Raw genomic sequence first — 19487 nt, 5'->3', positions numbered from 1 at the left:
CCCATCTAATAGTGTTTTTCATACCCTTGATTTTTTATTAGAGGTATAAGCTTTGGAGTTGCTGAATATTTGGCGAACATCCTTATAAAATTCCAGAGGACTACCATAGTTTCCTGCTTCTAAAGTTTCTTTCACAGTGCTGAAGTCCATAGGTGTATCTTGATAATCCTACAAAGAATAATGTATTACATTTAAATATCCAAACTACATAACAATAGTAAATAATACATTGGACGGAGATTTGCATTACATACCAATGTAATCTACCATGAAATGAACACATCATTTTTCAACCTGCCAACTACCTTCCCCCAGCTCCAAACCATAATTTGGTTTATAGCAAAAAATGTAGGGTCTATGGAAGAGCCTTAATCCTACCAACGCAGTCTTTAATCATACATTATTTTGAAGGCATAGAATATAAAATACATAGTCAATGGCTTTATTTTCACAGAGTCCACAATATGGAATTCAATTTCCTGCTTAAAGGCTGATGTAACTTCCAACATTTGGCCAACTGTTTAATTAGAGAAGATGGAATTGTGCATGCATAAATAAATGGTTCCTCTATACAAATTAGCTATGTATTTCCAAAGTTTTCCAGCTATGAGGACATTTTTACTTGAAGAGTAATTAGCAACTGAAGATCTATATTTCTTTTTCTCTGTACTTTTTGTCTCCTTTTTATTGGTTCTTTTTAGTTATACATAACAATAGAATTTATTCTGACATAATTATAAAGACATGGAATATAATTTACTCTTATCCAGGTCTTATATTCGGTCCCCTTATCCTCCCCTGCTCTCATCCTACTACTATAGTGATCTTTCTGCTATTCATAGTTTTTTACTTTTAATTAGTGTCTAGTGGATGTAATTGATGGTGTGATACACTGTGGTATATTCATATATTTACATAGGAATGTTATGCCAGATTTATTCTACTATCTTTCTCAGTCCCATCCATCTTCACTTCCTTTCATTCCCCTTTGTCTACTCCATTGATCTTTCTTCAATTCTTTTTATTTCCTCCCCACACCTTATTTTGGGTCAGCTTCCACATATCATAGAAAATATTTGACATTTGGATTTTGAGGACTGTCTTATTTTACTTAGCATGATAGTCTCCAGATCCATCCATTTTCCTGCAAAGGACATGATTATATTTTCGTTTACGGCTGAATAAACTGCATTGTGTATATATACCACATTTTCTGTATCTATTCAATTGTTGAAGGGCACCTAGATTGGCTCCACAGCTTAACTACTGTGAATAGTGCTGCTATAAATATTGATGTGTCTGCATCATTGTAGTATGCTGATTTTAAATCCTTTGGATATAAACTGAGCAGTGTGAGTAGTGCAATAGCTAGGTCAAATAGTGGTTCCATTTATGATTTTTTAAATGTAAAAACTAGCCTTTTAAAACATTTTTTAGCCTATTCCTAAGCTGACATGTTGGAGGTGTTGGTCCTACATTTTCTTCTCTTCTAATTCCTAGGTCTCTAATCTACTTTGAGTTTTGTATAGGGTAAGAGAAAGAGGTTAAATTTTCCCAGCACCATTTGTTTAAAAGGCTATCTTTTCTGCAATGTATGTTTTTAGCACCTTTGTCAAGTATCAGATAATTGTAATTATGTGGGTTTGTCTCTGTGTCTTCTATTCTATTCCATTATTCTCCATACCTTTTTTTGGTACCCATACTTTTTTTTTTTAACTATAGCTCTGCAGTATAATTTGAGGTCCCATGTTGTGATGCCTCCTACTTTACTTTTCTTGCAAACAAAATGGTTGTCTTGGCCATTCTGGGTCTCATGTTTTTCCAAATGAATTTCATGAATGTTCTTTCTATTTCCATAAAGAACATCATTGGGATTCTGATGGGAATCACTATTGAATCTATATAGCACTTTTGGTAATATGGCCATTTTTACAATACTAACTATGCCTATCTAAGAACATGGGAGGTCTTTCCAACTTCTAAAGTCTTTTTCAATTTCTTTCTTTCGTGTTCTATAGTTTTCATTTTTAGAGGTCCTTCACCTCTTTTGTTAGGTTGATTCCCAAGTATTTTATTTTTTTGAGGCTATTGTGAATGGGATACTTTTTCTAGTTTCTTTTTCAGAAGGTATATAATATATAAGGTATATAAGAACGTGACTGATTCATGGGTGTTAATTTTGTATACCACTATTCTGAATTTATTTATGAATTCTAGAACTATTCTGGTAGTTTTTTTGTGATCTTCTAAGATCATGTTATTGGAAAATAGAAGTAATTTGAGCTCTTCTTTTCCTATTTATATGTCTTTAACTTTCTTTATTTATCAGATGCCTCTGACTGGTGTTTCAGGGACTAAGTTGAATAGGAGTGGTAAAAGTGGGCTTTGTCTTGTTCCTGATTTTAGAGAACATGCTTTTGAGTTTTCTCATTAAGAATAATGTTGGCCTGGGCTGGGGTTGTGGCTCAGAGGTAGAGCACTCGCCTACTATGTGTGAGGTATTGGGTTCCATCCTCAGCACCACGTAAAAATAAAGATATTGTGTCCACCTATAAATAAAAATAAATATAATTAAAAAAGCAAACTTTTCTTTGAAAAAAAAAAAGAATAATGGTGGCCTTGGGTTTGTCATATATAGCTTTTACAATGTTGAGGTATGCTCCTTCTATCCCTAGTTTCTCTACTGTTTTAAACATGATCAGGTGCTGTACCTTGTCAAATGCTTTTTCTGTATCAATAAAGATAATCATGTAATTCTTATCTTTAAGCCTATTTATCTGGTGAATTACGTTTATTGATTTTTGTATTCTGAACCAATCTTGAATCCCTGGGATGAAACCCATTTGATTACTTTTTTTTAAAGAGAGAGACAGAGACAGAGACACACAGAGAAAATTTTTTAATATTTATTTTTATTTTTCAGTTTTTGGTGGACACAACATCTTTATTTTCTTTTATGTGTGCTGAGGATTGAACCCAGCGCCCTGTGCATGCCAGGAGAGCACGTAACTCAAGCGGTAGCTTGAGGCACATCCCCAGCCCAAGTGTACTAACTTATTAATGTGTTTTTATGCAGTTTGCCGATATTTTATTAAGCATTATTGCATCTACATTCATCAGGTGTATTGGTTTGAAGTTTTCTTTCATTGATGTATCTGTCTGATTTTGGTATCAGGGTGATACTGGGTGCATAAAATGAATTTGACAGAGTTCCTTCCTTTTCTATTTCATGAAATAATTTGAGGACAATAGTATTAGTTCTTCTTTGAAGATCTCATAAAACTTAGTGCTGAGTATCCATCTGGTCCTTGACTTCGGAAGGCTTTTGATTGTTACTTCAATTTCATTACTAGAAATCAATCTGTTTAAGTTTTCTATATCCTCCTTGTTCAATTTGGGTAGGTCATATATCTCTAGGAATTTGTTCATATCATCAAGATTTTCTAGCTTATTGGAATATAAATTTTCAAAATAATACTAATGATCCTTCGGATTTCCTAAGTTTCTGGGTGATATTTCCTTTTTCATCTCAGATAATTTGAGTTTTTTCCTCTTCTTGATATTTTGGCTAATCATTTATAAATTTTGGTTATCCTTTCAAAAACCAACCCCTTGATTTGTTGCTCTTTTGTATTTTTTATCCCAATTTCATTGATTTCGGCTCTGATTTAATTTTTCCTGTCTTCTAATGATTTTGCTGTTCGTTTGTTCTTCTTTTTCTAGGGCCTTGAGATGTTAGATTATTTATTTGGTATCTTTCTATTCTTTTAGTTTATCAGCTCAATGCTATGATCTTTATACGGTCAAAGAGATTTTTTTTTAATTTTTTAGTTGTAGTTGGACACAATAACTTTATTTTTATTTATTTATTTTTATGAAGTGCTGCAGATTGAACCCAGGGCCTCACACGTTAGGTGAGTGCTCTACCGCTGAGCCACAAGCCCATACCTGTTACAGAGGTTTTGATATGTTATTTCATTATTCTCATTTATCTCTAAGTATTTTTTATTTCTGTATCCATTCATCATTCAAAAGTGTATTATTTAATCTCCAGGTGTTAGTTTCTATTTTTCATCTTTTGGGTAGTACTAAGATATCAGGAATTAAACCCAAGGTCTTTTTTTTTTATTGGTTGTTCAAAACATTACAAAGCTCATGACATATCATCTTCCATACATTTGATTCAAGTGGGTTATGAACTCCCATTTTTTACCCCAAATACAAGGTCTTTTGAACACCAGGCATGCTCTGTAGAACTGAGCAACACCTCTGATTCTCCTTTCTGATATCTGTGTCTGTGTTTGTATGTGGTGCTAGGGATTTAACCCAGGACTTTGTGCATTTTTTTTAATTTTTTAATCAATGTGTTATTTTTGTTTCATCTGAAATCCTCTGGCTTAGAAGTTCAGAATTTAGTTTGATTTTTTTAGGAAAAGGGGAAGATTCCATATTAAATTAAAAGATTTCAAGTCTAGCTAATATTAGAGTTATCATTTGGAATAGTATTTGGTATTTATATCTATATACATATGCTATAATCCTCAATATTTAAGTTTTGAAGTAAAACCCACAGTCAATATTAGAACTCTCATTCTACTTAGAGGGATTAAAAAGTAAAATCACATTTCCCTTAAAGAAGAAATTAAAAGAGCCAGAAGTAGGGGCAGAGAAAATGTATTCTAAATAAGAGAAGACAACATTTTCCAAAGAATGAGAACCCTTAATTGCTCTAAATGTATTATCTTATTTTTTAAATCAGAAAAAAGTCCAAAAGAATATTCTCACAAAACATGGTTTATGAAACACTAATATTTTTATAAAGGCAATTTTTGGTTAGTCTATATAAAAAAATAAACATCTACATGGATACTATAAGGAACAACTTTAAGAAACTGTTAAAAACAAAAAATAAAGATAAAAATGAACAAATATGAGAAGAAAACAGAATTGGAAGGCAATTTTAACAAGTTACAAAGGACATAGTATTTAAAAAAAAAAAACACATACAAAACAACCACCAATTTTACCACTATTTTAAAGGCAAATAAGCCTACCTCAGAAAGAGATGGATCTTGTTGTCTTTCTGGAACAACTGACTCTGAGGATTCTCCTTCTTGCTCTTGATGGCCCTATTAGGGTAAAGATCATGCATTTTTTCCCCACTACAAAAATATCAGGTCTTGTAATACAACTATAACTTAAGGCTAAAAAATCCAAAAATAGAAATTATATTTTATAGGTTGTACTTTAATGTGAAGGAATTCTGCATTCACCATTATTTTCTGCTATAAAAAATAAGACTAGTGTGTTCTGCCCAAACTCTCTAAAAACAAAAAACAAAATGAGCTTTATCTAACATAATATTGTTCCTTAAATATCCTTTCCAAACTGAATCCCATGAATACAGAGAATATGTATTATTAAGCTTAGCTGATGCTCTGATGTATTTCTGAAATATTGTCATATTTTTTTATGAAAAAGTTTAAAAAAGACTTGTTATTTAATAAAAGGTAATGAAACATATAAATAGATACATTCCTAGAGGAGAAATCCTATAACCTACTTTCTCATGTTTTTAATGTTTGTTGAAAAGTAATATTCGTATGTTGGCTACTCTAGTGACCATGTTTTTATTATAAACTAAATAGGACTGACATGTAATTAAGTATTCACGCTGAATAAAAGTATATCATAAATTAGCAATATGTGTTCAAGAAATATCTGAAATAAAAGCAGGAAAGAATAGCAAAGAAATTTATTCAAATTTGTTTTTTAAATGTATAATAATTTATGTACCTAGTACATGAAAGCCATTTAAAAAAGTCATGACTAATCATTTAATTTAAAGATAGAAGTATGAAAGGAAATAAAGAAAAAAGGGAGAAATTGTACTTATCTAGATGCTAGCATGTACATTTAAGGAACATTATTATATTGGCAATTATTTAAACAAATGCATGCTTACTGGCAAAGGAGGAGGATCAGCTGGCTGCCGAAATGGCTCTGAGTCTTCACGTTCATAAATGAGGCTCAAAAGTTCTTTGCATTGTTTTTTCCAAGCATCAGGATTACACTTCAAAGACTGTCTTCTGCCTCGGCATTTGACCTATAGATTTTTAACAGAATTATATCTAAAGGCTATGCCTTTAACTTTTCACTGACTTTTTCATGTATCCCTAGTGTTAATATATTTGTATAAAACAGAGCAGCCACTATTTAAAAGTTTATACCATTCTCACTGAAAACAAAACAAAACAAAACAAAACAAAAAAAGATAAAACCACTAGGCATTGCATTTGTAGAAATGGCAAGATTCTAGAATTCTAAATTTTTATTTAAAAAAACCTGAATCTCAAATGAAGTACAAAAAAGAGAAGAAATGAATGCTTTTCCTATACAAAGCTAATAGATTTATAGATTTAATATTTCTTGGTAGTCAAGTTTACTTGACAAGGGCACCATCAATTGTTCAGGACAATTTTTTAAAACTAAATCTTTTATGGCCATGATATTCTAATCTTATAATTTGCTGCCTTCTGTTATGATCTCTTTCAATATTTTAAAGGATATTGTTCTTTCTACAGAATAACTTTCATGTCTAATTATCATGGAGAAGAAATATGCAGAAAAGAGTTAACATGAGAGGCCTGAGGTTAATGTCTTTAGCAGGGCTTTACTTAAATGGTTAGCCCATGGCTGACATTTGGAAACTTCCTTTATTATAAAGGTAGTATAAACAATTTGATTTGTGCTAGATACCTACTTTCTCCTGGGAATCTGAAATCTTGGTATATACTAGTTAGATAGTTTCTACATAACTAGTACCTAATAAAAATCCTTGAGGACAGCGTCTAATATAACATACAGATTGCTTCATTTTCATTTCTAGGAGAATGACCTCATAGGAGAGGGATAATAGATGGAAACCTGCATATGGATTCCTCCAGACTCTGCCAGTGTCTTTCCCCCTATGATCCAGCAATGTATGCATACTGAGTTACTGTTAAAAAAAAAATCTTAGCCATGAGTAAAACTATAACCTTAGTACCAAGAGTCCTTCTAGCAACTCTCCAATGTGGAATTGCTCTTTGGAATCTCTGACACAGTGAGTCTGAAAATGTTTCTTCTCAGTAGTTCACTTAGTTACCTACCCTTCTTCCAGATGAAGTACCAGGACCATCTGAATCTAAATCAACCATTTCTGTATCCTAAGTTAAAAGAGGAAAGTATGAGGAGATGTTAAGTTTTACAAACTAGAAACCTACAAGTAAATGGCGAATATAATCATAATCAACTTTCCTCAGTGGAGCAGGCAACAAAACAAAGGCTGAAGGGAGACTTACCCCAAACTTTGCGAATATACTGTGAACAATTTGAAAAGGATATTGGGAGAACTTAACAAGGTTTCTCTTCAAATTAGAAAAGGAAACAACAGAAAAGTTGTAGTAACTGGAGAACGTTGTTATCTGTGTTAGTATTTCTTATAAAACTTTATTATAGATGACATGTTCACTTAATAAAATTAGAAAATACTCATAGTCAATTATTTGTTATTTCAAGGAATAGATCTTTTTTCTATAGGGAAATTTAACTTTTTACTTAGCCAGAGGTTCAGTTAATTGTCTCCCTGAGGGATAGTTTTTTTAATACAATTAGTCAAGGCCTATACCACTGGTGATGGCAAAGCACATAGGTTAAGAGCTACTAGTAAAGTAACTAATGAACTATTTATATTCCTTTCTAATATCAGTAGTTAAAAAACAAAGCTGTTAAATTATATTTTACTTTAGTTATCTATCCTAATCCAAGTAGTGCTAGTTTGACAAAAAATTCTTGAAACATCAAATCCTATGTTAAAATACATTTATGAAAAAGGTCAGAGAAAATAGAGGGAATGATAATGATAAACTTTTCTTGGCTTTCAAGAGGCTAATATCTAATTTGTGTATCGTGTTTTCCTTGTTATTATTATGAAAATAAGATTTAACCCCAATAATACAATGCTTTATAGTCATATACTTTCATAAAAGGAAAAAAAGTGCCGGGATGTAGCTCAGAGATAGGGACTTGCTTAGTATGCATAAGGCCCTGTGTTCAATTCCCAATACTACACACACACACACACACACACACCAAAATAAACATGTAAAATATTTCATGCCATTGCAATAAGATCTAGCATAATTGAGTCATTTCTCCCTGGGATGAACTGTTTCTCAGTAAAAATTTTGAATTACCAGTTTTCAATATTATTCCAATTTCTTATCTTGTTTTGGTTTCCATCATAAACTCTGGTCAAATATGGTTTTATGTAAGTTAGGAACAATGATTGGTAAGGAAACACATATGTGAAATTCTGTTGAGAATATAAATTCCATTTTATTCAGCAAAGACTACTTTATATTTAGAAATTTAAAGAAAGAAATAAAGCTGTAACTTCATGAAACTTAAATATTTAGATGTTTAATCTATCATTATAAAATAATTTAATATTTTACATAAAATGCATAGAAAATAAAACCCCGAATCAAATTTTCATCAACTAGATATTCTTTTAAAATATTGAGTGCTTTGTCATGTTTTTTAAGGATCAGAAAATAAAGTATTAATTTCTCCTTACTGAAATTCACGGAGTTATATAGGATGACTGGCCTCCTGACCTTGAATAAACCCTCTAGCATGATTATATTTTTGTATAGTCCATCTGAATATAGGTCAAAGCATTTAATATGTCTTTAGCAGGGCTTCACTTAAATGGTTAGCCCATGGCTGACATTTGGAAATTTCCTTTATTATGGAGGTGGTATAAACAATGTGATTTGTGCTAGATACCTGCTTTCTCCTGGGAATCTGAAATCTTGGTATGTGCTAGTTAGATAGTTTCTACATAACTAGCAACTAATAAAATCCTTGAGGACTAAGCATCTAATAACATATAGATTGCTTCATTTTCATTTCTAGGAGAATGACCTCATAGGAGAGAGATAATAGATGGAAAACTGCATATAGATTCTTACAGACTCTGCCAGTGTCTTTCCCCCAAGATCCAGCAATGTAAAGAGTGATTTGACAAAAAACAAGTGATTTGACAAAAAACAGTCAGCTTCCAAAAATCTTTTACTGCTTACAGCCAATTGTAATATTTATGTATGACACTTACTATACTCCAAATAACAGAAAATGAATTCATTACTATTTATCATACTATGATTCTTACCTCCTCTCCATCAGTACTGTTTAGTTCTTCTGCTTTAATTTTATTATAAGTATCCAGTATATCAGTACAGCTCTGATCCCTAAGAAACAAGTCAAAATACATTTCTACTTATTTATTTATTCATTCATTCATTTATTTATTTATTTATTTATGGTATCGGGGATTGAATTAGAGGGGCTTAACCACTGAACCACATCCCCTTCCCTTTTTATTTTGAGAAAGTGTCTCTCTGAGTTGCTTATGTCTTTATTAAGTTGCTGAGGCTGGCAGCAATCCTTCTGCCTCAGCCTCTTAAGTACCTAGAATTACAGATCTACATCACTGTGCCCAGCCATTTCAATAATTTTTAAAAAGCTGTAAGTTAGTCTCTTAGAAGGAAACAAATGCTTCTTACCCAATAAATCGAAGTAAAACATCAGTTACAATTTTGGCTGCTTTAACTATAGGACTGTCTGGCTCATTGAAAGTCCTAGCATTATGCTCAATGTAGCGCACCTCCCACATTAATGCTGATATTCTCCTACAAAAGAAAAAATATCCTATGTTACCTTTGTCTGATACATTTAAACTACATTCTAAGAATATGCAACAGAAAAAGTAGGCATTTAATCATTTTATGTCAAAGGAGATCCAATATATTAATGTCTCAAATATGTAACTGATGAAGGCTAAAAAAAAGGGATGAACAATTTCAGGATTTAAAGCACTGGAGGGAATTTTGAAATACTAGACAGCCTATTAAAACTAGAAGAGAACTGATCCAGGACACTGTGGGTAAAGAGTGATTTGATAATTATGTAAAAACGTGAGTGTGTAACTGATGTGATTCTGCAATTTGTATTTGGGGTAAAAATGGGAATTCATAACCCAATTGAGTCAAATGTATGAAAGATGATATGTCATGAGCTTTGTAATGTTTTGAACAACCAATAAAAAAAAGTGTGTTGTGATAAAGACAAAATAATGTTTCGTTTCAGAAGAAGGGGACAAAGAAAAAAATAAACCAGGTTATGCAGAAAGACAGATTGTTCATAATATTTAGTATTGAAAAATATGAAAATGTTGTAAAAATACATTCAATTCTTAATTATAAGAGGCAGACTAACCAGTTCATGGGATACTAAGATTAGGATGAAGTGGACTTCAAACAGAGAAGAACAAAGAACTATCTTCCAAAACCTCCCATAATCATTCCCCTCCTGACCAAAACCAAGGAAAAAGTAACTTGGTTCTTTTACTACATGGTTATTAAACCTAATTAACTACTACCTAATGCCCCAAAGAAGATTTAGACATGCTCTATATCTATGTACAATCTCCCTCTCCCTCTCCCTCTCCCTCTCCCCTCCCCCTTTCTCTTCTTTTTCAGTACTTGGGATTGAACCCAGAGTCTCATACATTCTAGGTAAGCACTCTACAACTCAACTGCATCTGTAGTCCTCTTTATTTATTTATTTTTAATTTTCAGACAGGTTCTCTCTGAGTTGTCCAGGCCAACCTAAAACTTGAAATACTCCTGTTTCAGTCTCCAGAATGGCTAGGATTACAGGTGTGCAGCACTGTGCCTGGCTTTCTGTAGCATCTTAATTATGATGAATCCATAAAATATCTAATTTGCCTTTAATAAACTTAGTTAACTTCACTTTTCATTTTACAACCTAATTATGCATGCTACCCATGTTTTCCTCTTTGTCTTCCTTCCCTATACCCTTTTCACCTTGGAAAAGTGGAAACCGATTAAATAAAAGAAAATTGGTGTTCCACAGTTTTAGAAGAAATTTTAGAGTGAGTCATTGGATGATTATTTAATACCACAAAAACACGATCTCAAAAAAGCAAGTCATAGACATAAAACTGGATTTTTAAATAAAACTAAACAAACCTATAAAAGCGATTTTCAAGTCTCCGCCTGATGGTATTGAGGTCAGTTGGATAAGCAACTACAGTACAATACAAGGGGTAGGCACTGAGATCCACTGGAACAGCAAAAGGGCTGGCAAAATCTACAAAATTACCAAAATCAAAAATAGTTATAAAAGACACTAATATTAAATGTTAACAGTAATAAATAAATAAGGGCAAAATTCTAAATTCAAAAACAATGATGATTCAATTGTATGTTTTTCTTTTTATTTGACATAATATTGATGAATCATGCACAATACACTAGTTAAACTCAGGTAAAAGAAAACAAAATTAAAGGAGCACCATGTTGAACTTTAGACTGCTAAGTCTTTTATAGATAAAACAACAAAACTTTTTAAATAATATATTTCTGAAAACATAACTATTCATGTGGGTAAATACATTATTCACACACTGTCTTTATCAAGGAACCCCATCCAAGATCAGGTTCAGGAAATTAGCAGCTAGAGAGTCAAAATGACTCAAGAAAGAAAAAGACACTTACATGCCTGCCTTCAATATTATCCCCCAGAATACTGAAAATATTTATCAGTCATTATTTTGACCAAGCATACAAAAAGTTAATATTTGGCTGGGGATATAGCCGAGTGGAAAAGTGCTTGCCTGGCATGTGTGAGGCCCTGGGTTTAATCCCCAGCACCACAAAAAATATTAATATCAAAACTAGTGTCAGTAAGAAAATGCATTTCCTATTATAGAACTTAAAATTCTGCTCAGCTTAGCTTCCTTCAGTTGTCTTATTTATTTGTTTATTTATTTATTTATGCATTTACCATACCCAGGGAAAGAAGGTGGTTTATGCCCTGAATAACTCTTTCACATTCCTCATCTCTGGAATGAGCCCCCCACTCTCCTTCCTGGGGTTTGTATAGCAAAGCAGTCAATTCCTCTTGGGAAACAGGAACACCAGCACCAACTTCATCTGGAAAGGCAGCTAGGTATTAAGATGAAAAATTAGAAATGATTAGTGTCTAATATCATATTATAGTAATTTTATTTTTAAAAGAATTATAATTTGACTTTAAAAGCATATTTACTTCCTTCTGGAATTGGCTCCATATCCCAGGGACTCATCTTTTCTCTCTCATTATTGTCCCAGCTATTGAAAAACAATGAGATAAAAATTAAGTTTACAAGTGCATCCATTCATATATTAGTATAATTTGCATGACTTCTAGGAGGGTGAAATTTAGAAAAGGGAAACATAGTAATCATTAAAGTTCAGCTCTGTTTAAGTAAAGATAATAATAAACCACTGCTAGAGAAAACATGCACCAAAATGAAACTTAGTGGTTAGTAAGCCTATTCCTAGTATTTTATTTATCTTTTGTTCCAAATGAGCATATATTCACTATTAAGCCAGGGAAAAGAAAGCAAATATCTTTCAGGTGAAAACAGTTGGTATAATGGATCACTTCTTTCACTCCACTTCTTTCAATCTCTCTTTTTCCCTTCAGTACAAGGGTCTGAACCTGGGGCCTCATACATGCTAGGTAAGTATTCTAGCACTGAACTACTTCCCCAGCCATTTCTATTTTATTTTGATAAAAGGTCCCACTAGGTTGTTCAGGCTGGCCTCAACCTTGAAAATTTTCCTGCCTCAGCCTCCAATGTAGCTTAGATTATAGTTGGGCGCTACAATGTCTTATTGGATCACTTCTTAATTTATCCCAATATCTTAAGTATTTTAGCACTTTCAAAATTTTAATCTTCTCTTTTTATCTGTAATATAGTGGCTTTAAAGGCAATCCTCACAAAATGAACATTTTTTCCATCATTTTTGAGAAGCTTCATTCATTAGGAACCTTACAATTCTGGGATTTCCAGAACAATTAAACTAATATTGCAAACAAACAGTATCTCAAAATATAATGCTGTCAGCTCTACCTAGAATTCATGTCATTAAATAACAGACTAAGTAGTAATATTCACTGCTATACTACAGATATAACAATTACTTTAAACATTGATTTAATTTCACTATTCTCTATGGGAAAATAATTTCAATTCTTTAAAGAAGAAAGACTTATGCCAGGTATAGTGGTATATGTTTATAATCCTGGCAATTTGGAAGTTTGAGGCAGGAGGATTTCAGATTGGAATCCAGCGTCAGAAACTTAGTAAGACCCTGCATGAAAAATTAAAGGCCATGGAGGAAAGTCAAAAGGGATATAGATGTAGGTCAGTGGTAGAGTGTTCATGGGTTCAATCCCCATTACCACAAAAATATAAAAAGAAGAAATACTTAAGAGAAAAGGTAAACAACAAGGGAAATGCTTTTAGTATTTGCCTGGTTTTAGTATGCACAGTGGCACAAATAGTTTACCATCAAATTCTTTCCAGTAGGTACTATGCTTACTTCCTTATAGTTATTATAAGAGTAGTAATTCAGATAAAAATTTATTATTAATGGTAGTGTTTATTTAAAGTCCATATTATACGACAGTATTATATCAGGCAAAAAAATATATAACTATACTTACTGAACACTGTAACATTGGAAAGAACTATCAGGATACTCTGGTTGAAAAGGTTGCTGACTCTCTACAGTCCCAAACCACCAGGCGTCATCTATTATACTGCGGAATCTATCACCTATAAGGATTAAAATTTCAAAAACAGTGCTCTTGAAAAATATCAGCTTTGTACCCAGTGTAAATTGCTATTTTTTCTTGAACACGTAATTAGCACTATATCTGGTATTACCAGATTTTTCAAGATGAGTTTTCCAAATAAGTGAATTTTACATTTTACCCTCTTCAAGTATTTTAATTTCCAAGTGGTAGAATTTTTCTCAAGTACATCATACATGTTTATGTCTTCATAGAAAATACTACAAACATAATTTAACTTTAATGAATATCATTATGCATAACCCTTAGTGTATGGAATGTATGTTAATGTAGTTTCTTTACCTTTTTTTTCAGTGCTAAGGCTACAGCTGTTTCTTTTTTTTTGTTTTTAGTTTTTTGCCTTTAAAAATCTCTTCATCCAGGCTAACTAATGTTTGCATCTAGAAGTGTTTCCAATTTGAGTTTTTTGTATTATATAATATTTGCAAAGATGTTACTGGTTGAACATCACTAATCCAAAAACCTAAAATATGAAATGCTCTATTCATCTTAGAAAGTTTTCAATTTTGGTTCTCTATAAGGGTGGAGATAGAAGTTCACTGAATTAGACAAAGGAGAATGAAGGGAAGGGAGGGAAGATGGGAATAGAACAGACAGTACAATGAATGGGAGATAACTTTCCTATGTTCATATGAGTAAATGACCAGTATAACTCCACATCATGTTCCACTACAAAAATGGGATCCTAACTAGAATAAGTTATAATACATGTATTAAAAGGTCAAAATGCATTCTACTGTATTGTATGTATATCTAAAAAGAATAAAAGAAATAAGCGAATGCTGAAAAACAGGCTACTGTAAATAAGATAAAAATTACTAATGGATGAAGTGATATATTTGGATATAAAACAAATGTCAAATTATAACCAAAGATTTGTTGTGAATTAAAAAAAAATGGACAAAGGAAAGTTTTTGATTTTGGAGCATTTTGAATTTTCAGATATGGGTGCTCAACCTATACTCGTATTCTGCCTTTAAATAGCTAAGTATTAAAAAACCAAACCTCTATGGAAAAAACATTCCTTATACACTGAAGAATGTAAAAACACTAATGAGCACATATTCACATGGTTTTTAGTTTGTATCAGGAACCACTGTGTAAGTGCTTTCTATATATTACATCTCTTCCTTGATTACATCAACATTATAGGTGTGCACTGATATAATTTCCCTTTTAAAGATAAAGGGAGTAAGCCATAGAGGGATTGAAAACTTGCCCAAGATCAATGAGCTAGTAAGTGACACAGCCAGAACAAAAATATATTAAAACTATAGGCAAAATATGGAAATGTGTGAAAAATGCCAATAGTATTAAAGGCCTTATGTTCTGTATTAATAATGACAGAGCTATAAACTAATTTCTTTAAAAAATTCCCTCATACTAGTATTATATTGCTTCTTTTCATCAGAGAAAAGAAAAAGAGGGCAGAAGAGTTAGGGCTAAAGGAAAGAAACAATGGTAAGAGGGAGGGAGAAAGAGGAGGAAGGGAGGAAAAAAAGGAAACCCCAATAAACAATAGTGTTTTTAAAAGCCCATGTATGAAAATACTCCCTAGGGGAATTGACAGTTCAGAATTTTCTTTAATTCAGATTTGTATTATTAATAGAGTAGGTATTTGCCCAAGGTTTAGAGACTAAAGTAGTCCCCACCGATTCACAAGAGGTATTCTCTAAGACCCCCAATGGATGCCCGAAATTGCAGAGATCACCAAACCCAACATAGTGGTACACTGACGTTGGTGAGGCATTGGCTCAACAGTTCTCTAACAGATATTCATAAATGCAGATTCTTAAGAACAGTATAGTATTTGAACATAATCTACAGAATCCTTCCATATATTTTAGATTTCTAGATTACTTACCATTCCTAATAAAATGTAAATTTTATATAAACTGCTATTATATTATATTGTTTGGTGAATAATGATAAAAATGTACATGTTCAGATGCATTTTTAAAAAAATATTGTTGATCCATGGTTGATTGAATTCACACACGCAGAAACAATGAATTCAGATAGCCAGCTGTATTTGATTTTTTTCCCCATACATACATACTGGATAGAGTTTATTTTATAAATTAAGCTCAGTAAGAGAGTAGCAATAAGAGAATAATAATAATATATAGTAACAAAAATTATGTGAATGCGTTTTTCTCTTGCAAAATCTTATTATACTCACCCATCTTATGATAATGTGAGATGATAAAATGTCTGTTTACATGGTAAGATGAAATTAGTCTTAGTTTACTATGTAAGGATTACCTGATCACAACAAGCACCATGATACGGAGAGTTCAGAACACATAGCTAAATAACTACGAGATATATAGTATAACATAGATATACTGGACAAAGGGATGATTCACATCCTTAGAGGGATGGAATATGATGGTGCATGATTTTTTAATCACATAATCCAAACAGTATGCAATTTAAACTTATGAAATTTTTAAATTTTTGGATTTTCTATTTTCTATTTTACCACCACAGGCAAATGAAAGTACAGAAAGTGAAACAACATATAAGGGGGGCGGGGACTACTATACATACTACACAATATGCATAAAATCACTTAATCTGGAAAAGAAATTTTAACTGAATTTTCCTAGTTTGGCTAACAGCTTTCTTCAACTAAACATTAAACTACATTCTTTCTATTAACTTAGAGTTAAAACTTTACTTATTCTACTTTAAGTTTAATAGTTATTAGCAGGAGTTCTATACTCACCAATCTGCCAGTTCCTTTCTTTGGCTTCATTATAAAACTGATGTAGCACAAGAAAATCAATGACATCTGGCATGTCATGATACCTGTACAGAAAATAAAGCAATGGGAATCAATCTCTCTCTCTCTCTCTCTCTCTCTCTCTCTCTCTCTCTCTCTCTCTGTTATTACTTACTAAATGTCCAAGGATATATGTTTAATTGGAACTCATCAAGAACAATTTGGCAAACATCATAATCCTTGGACATATGTTTACTTAAATTAAATCCCATCTGGCTTAAATTTTTAGGATTGCTTTGCATAATCTTGTATTGCTTTAATAATGTAAAGGCACTAATAAAGGTTTTTAAATTTTAATACAAAATTCTTCATATTAAAAATTTTAAAAAGAACAGTGTGAATTGAAGTTTTCTCATCTCCTTAGATTTGAAATTTGACTTCAAGAAATGAGCCATTGACTATTTCTACTATTATTAAGAGAAAGAAAAGCAACTACCCTGTTTCAACAATAGGCACTTATAAAAGTTAGTCTTTGATTCCTCACAACAATCCTGAAGAAAATATTAACATATTAGCATTTTCATTTTACACAAGATTGATTAACCTGTTCATGAATCCACCTATCTAACCATTTATAAGTGTGTGTGTGTGTGTGTGTGTGTGTGAGAGAGAGAGTGATAGAGACAGATAAAATTCAGAAATCAATCAAGAAGGGTTGGGGATGTGGCTCAAGCGGTAACGCGCTCGCCTGGTATGCGCGGGGCACTGGGTTCGATCCTCAGCACCACATAAAAGTAAAATAAAGATGTTTTGTCCACCAAAAACTAAAAAATATTTTAAAAATTCTAAAAAAAAGAAATCAATAAAAAATTAAACACTAGGGGCTGGGGATGTGGCTCAAGCGGTAGCGCGCTCGCCTAGCATGCGTGCGGCCCGGGTTCGATCCTCAGCACCACATACCAACAAAGATGTTGTGTCCGCCGAGAACTAAAAAATAAATATTAAAAATTCTCTCTCTCTCTCACTCTCTCTCCTCTCTCACTCTCTCTTAAAAAAAAAAAATTAAACACTAGTGTTTATAACTCTAAGCCCTGTGGTAGTAGTGCTACAGTACTTCCTCTCTTATTAAGTCCTGTACTCTGCACAATATACAATGGGTATTGGGGTAGGGAGGGGGAACATGGAAGGAATAGATGAATTCTAGATAGAGAAGAGGGGAGGGAGGAAAAGGGAGGAGGCAGGTGATTAGCAAGGATGGTGGAATGTGATGGACATAATTATCCAGAGTACATGTATGAAGACACAAATTGAGTATCAACCTACTTTATATACAAACAGAGATATGAAAACTTGTGGTTTATATGTGTAATAAAAATTATAATGCAAAAAACCCCCCTAAAGTACATGTATAAAGACATGAGATGGTGTGAACATACTTTATATACAAAGATATGAAAAATTGTGCTCTATATGTGTAATAAGAATTGTAATGCATTCTGCTGTCATGTATTTAAAAGAATAAAATCAATTTAAAAACTACACACATATAAACACAGAGAGCTAGAGATAGCTACTTACTTAATGGAAAAAGACTCTCCAGTCATTTTTCCTGAAATGGGGTCAAGAAATGCAAGCTTCAAGCAGCATAGTGTAGGTGGTCCAACCTCATATTTGATTCCTACAATCTTAACAAACTCTTGTTCCTATTCATGAAAATATAAATGAATTATTATTTTCAATACAAATAATTACCTAACATTCACACAATATTTCATTACTATTTGAATAATTTAAGAATTATCTGAATACTCACCATATGTTAGTTATTACAAAGACTAATGTTAAAAGTAGTTAAGATATGGCTCTTGACACTTAATACTTAATAGCAGGTTAACGATAGTTTAGGAAAGGACATTACACTAAGTAAAAGCAGCAGAATCCTCTAGGAAAACATTTTAAAATTCATGTTCCTAAACCCTACTCTTATAGAATCTAATCCTACAGGTCTGAGTTACAGACCAGTAATATATTCTAAAAAGACACTCCATGGGATGATCCAGCTCTGTATACATAAAATTACAACCCTAGCAGGAATAAAGTATGTAAACATACAGGTTCATAGATGATATGTTTATATTTGAGAAGATGACTTTTTTTGAATGCCTACATTATTACACTACAACAACACTATATATTATCAGTTACACTAAAGAGATGGCAAACTGGTTCTCAGGAGTATAGATACTTGCTTAAAACTTCAGGCTCTTATGCCACACATGCTACCTCCTTTAACTTTCTAGGACCTTGGAGTTAGAATTAGAAATAAGAAATTTTATGTTTTAGTCATTGCCTTAATTCTAAATTCAATTTTGACCTGATTCAAAATAGACGGTAGCTATCCCTATCTCCCAAGAGTTGACTAAATAAACCTTACTTGATATTTTATCAACTTAGAACATTAATACAACTTTTTTACAAATCTCTTAACTAAGTTTTTACTTCAGTAAATATACAGATTCTCTCTGGGTTCCTTCCTGCTAAGCAACATGACATAACAATCCTTTAGTAACATGGAAGACCATAGTAAAATTGCCCTTTATATTCTTGTTCTCCAAATCAGAAAAGCAAAATAGAACAAAATACATAAGCCTAAACAGAAATAATGGCCCAAGTACACCTATGTCTATATGTATGTATATATGTGAATATAAATAAATGACTGAACAGATATTTAGTGACAGAAAATCCTTCAATATAAATAGATATATCTCATTTATTCAATGTCACATAGCTATGTGGGTATTACATCAAAAGATATTCCATAAAGCACCCCATATTTCTAAGCTTCTTGTGATTTATGATATTTAATATATCCCAAAGCTTCCAGAATGTTGACAGTGTCCATAGTCAATATACTCTGTCACTTTGTTGAGTATGCAGAACGTACAGAATTGTTGATGGAGAAAATATCCACAGTAGGGTA

At 32.3% G+C, this 19487-nt stretch overlaps 1 protein-coding gene across 1 annotated transcript in view; it reads right to left on the bottom strand.

The window, feature by feature from the left end:
- Brwd3 (bromodomain and WD repeat domain containing 3) overlaps nt 1-19487 on the bottom strand; it is a 118658-nt gene that overhangs the window by 12964 nt on the left and 86207 nt on the right. Inside the window, exons 26-37 of the mRNA XM_005328827.4 lie at nt 18083-18207; nt 16508-16590; nt 13627-13738; nt 12181-12242; nt 11922-12077; nt 11100-11220; nt 9612-9737; nt 9218-9296; nt 7152-7208; nt 5966-6106; nt 5055-5129; nt 25-168 (exon numbers count right to left, since the gene is read on the bottom strand). Of these exons, the coding sequence (XP_005328884.1) occupies nt 25-168; nt 5055-5129; nt 5966-6106; nt 7152-7208; nt 9218-9296; nt 9612-9737; nt 11100-11220; nt 11922-12077; nt 12181-12242; nt 13627-13738; nt 16508-16590; nt 18083-18207 (1281 nt within the window). The remainder of the gene's footprint in view (nt 1-24; nt 169-5054; nt 5130-5965; nt 6107-7151; nt 7209-9217; nt 9297-9611; nt 9738-11099; nt 11221-11921; nt 12078-12180; nt 12243-13626; nt 13739-16507; nt 16591-18082; nt 18208-19487) is intronic.

Source organism: Ictidomys tridecemlineatus, chromosome X (genome assembly GCF_052094955.1).
Source record: "Ictidomys tridecemlineatus isolate mIctTri1 chromosome X, mIctTri1.hap1, whole genome shotgun sequence".
NCBI classification, from domain to species: domain Eukaryota; kingdom Metazoa; phylum Chordata; class Mammalia; order Rodentia; family Sciuridae; genus Ictidomys; species Ictidomys tridecemlineatus.
The sequence above is the reverse complement of the archived record's forward strand: the minus strand, read 5'-3'. Positions and strand labels throughout refer to the sequence as shown.